General features: G+C 45.7%; 1 protein-coding gene across 1 annotated transcript; it reads left to right on the forward strand.

Annotated features, from left to right (window-relative positions):
- Positions 1-556: 556 nt before the first annotated feature.
- SARC_14918 (hypothetical protein) lies at positions 557-821 on the forward strand (the record flags this gene model as incomplete). The annotated part of the gene is made up of 1 exon (XM_014290953.1): positions 557-821. A coding segment is annotated over one exon (265 nt), but the record flags the coding sequence as incomplete, so codon positions are not given.
- Between the last annotated feature and the right edge of the window lie 1,203 nt (positions 822-2,024).

The following is a 2,024-nucleotide window of genomic DNA, read 5'->3' on the forward strand; positions in this document are numbered from 1 at the left end:
TATATATACTAAAAATCAAACAGAACATTGGCATCTCGAGGCGCTAAGCACAAGTGCACACTTGTAGCAACGTAACTTCCACAGTTTCGGGCATATCGATTTTGAGATAGCACTTTGACCGCTTGTACCGATTTTTAGGGTTTTTGTAGGTGGCTATGAGCTTTAGAGTCACTATACATTGAGTGAATAGTTATTGAATGTTTGAGAGATTGTGATTACGAGAGTGTGAGATACTGAAGATTGACAGAGCGAAAGTCTGTGTGTGTGAGAGAGAGAGAGAGAGGCTGTTGGCGAGTGTGTGAGAGAGAGTTTGTGTGCGAGAATGTGAGAGAGAGAAGTCCGCGTGTGACGGTGTGTGAGAGAGAGTCCAGACCGTGTGCGAGTGAGTGAGAGAGAGAGTCTGTGTGCGAGAGGCACAGAAAGATACATCAAAAGTGAGATTGAAAGATTGAGAGTCCGACCTACCGATCGACCGTCTGACCGACCGATTGATAAACTATTGAATAGTCCAAGGTTCACGTTATGAAGTACGTGGAACCCATTTTGGAGGCTGAAGATGATCGCCAAGTTGAAGGAGAAGGGTGTTTTCAACGCGGCTAACGAGCCAGAACAAGAGATTGCCTATTCTATTATCGTGCAGAGTGTTGACGATAGTTGTGCTGTAGCTTTGGCCCGGATCACTACTGCAATGAATCGACAGACTGAGGCTAATCTGGATGTCCTTACCAAGAAATTGGACCGAATGTGCATAACTGATGGCAAAAATATATCCGGCCTTTCCGACCGTTTGGAGATTCTTTTTGGTCAGATAGCAGACCAAGGTGATGGAGTTGATATATACCCACGAACGTTTGGCATTCACCAAGGCACTTACTCGTCAGTTTGCACCTCTGAGAACCGATATCAATGCAAAGGTGGCCACTAGGAATCGATTTAACTACACGCAAGTGAAGGAAGCTGCTATTGTTTTTGAGACAGGCCTTGAATTATATGAAGATGGTGGTGAAGGAGACACTGACCTGTCTGAAATGTCTTAAGCCAGGACAGGTCATACAAGGATGAACTGTCGCGGAAAGATGGTATGTTTGAATTGGAAATAGTCTGGTCCTACCAAACGAGATTGTCCTGGCTTGAATACTGAGAAAGATGAAGATGGATCCTTTGGCTTTGGCTTTATCGCTGCAAGCACTGCTGCCAGTAATGAGTCTGGAGACAGTGATGCATGCCAAGTCTGATGAGTGATTCATCTGAGTCAGATGATCCAGCCGATTATCACGACGATTCCGAATCTTATCCGAATCTTCATCGTTTCATTGGGGTAGTGATGTCGAGGGATCTGTTGCCCATGAAGAATCTTCACCATTCGAATGGGGTAGTGATAGTGCTCTCGATGAGCACGATTTGGATGAGCAGCCTGCTGAATATGATGACGATGATGGCGATTTCGTAGACGAAACATTAGTCTTCGGTTGACGCGCGAAATATGGAGAAGGGCATGAAAGGTTGGACGGATAAGAATTCAGTCTACAAAGCGTGTGCTGAAGGAAAGCAGACGGAAGTCGCGAGCGAAGAAGCGAGCGAAGAAGAAAAGTGACAGTATTACTTTACAGATTCCAGGTCGAAGCTGTTTGTCGACATATTCGAGAAGTCTGAGACGCCATCCTTGAACGACAAGCGGTATAATCTTCATGCTTTGGACGATGTTGACATATATGAACTGGTGCTTGGGGTAAAAACAAAGTCCGATGCAACCACGACGATGCGTACCTTGCTGGATACGGAATTCATAATACTCAGAAGATTTCCTGAACGTGCTCATGGTGATCGTGGCGGTGAGATTATGAACGAGACTTGGAAATCTATGCTGGAGGCTCGAGGCATCGTACAAAGTCTTACAGCTGCTCGGACCCCTGAACGTAACGGACGATGTGAACGGACTCGTCGAACTATGGTTGAGATGGCTAGAACACTACTTGCGCAAGCTGGACTGTCTGAAGAGTTTTGACTGGAAGCTGTAGTATATG

Source organism: Sphaeroforma arctica (assembly GCF_001186125.1).
Source record: "Sphaeroforma arctica JP610 unplaced genomic scaffold supercont1.5297, whole genome shotgun sequence".
Classification (NCBI taxonomy): Eukaryota; class Ichthyosporea; order Ichthyophonida; genus Sphaeroforma; species Sphaeroforma arctica.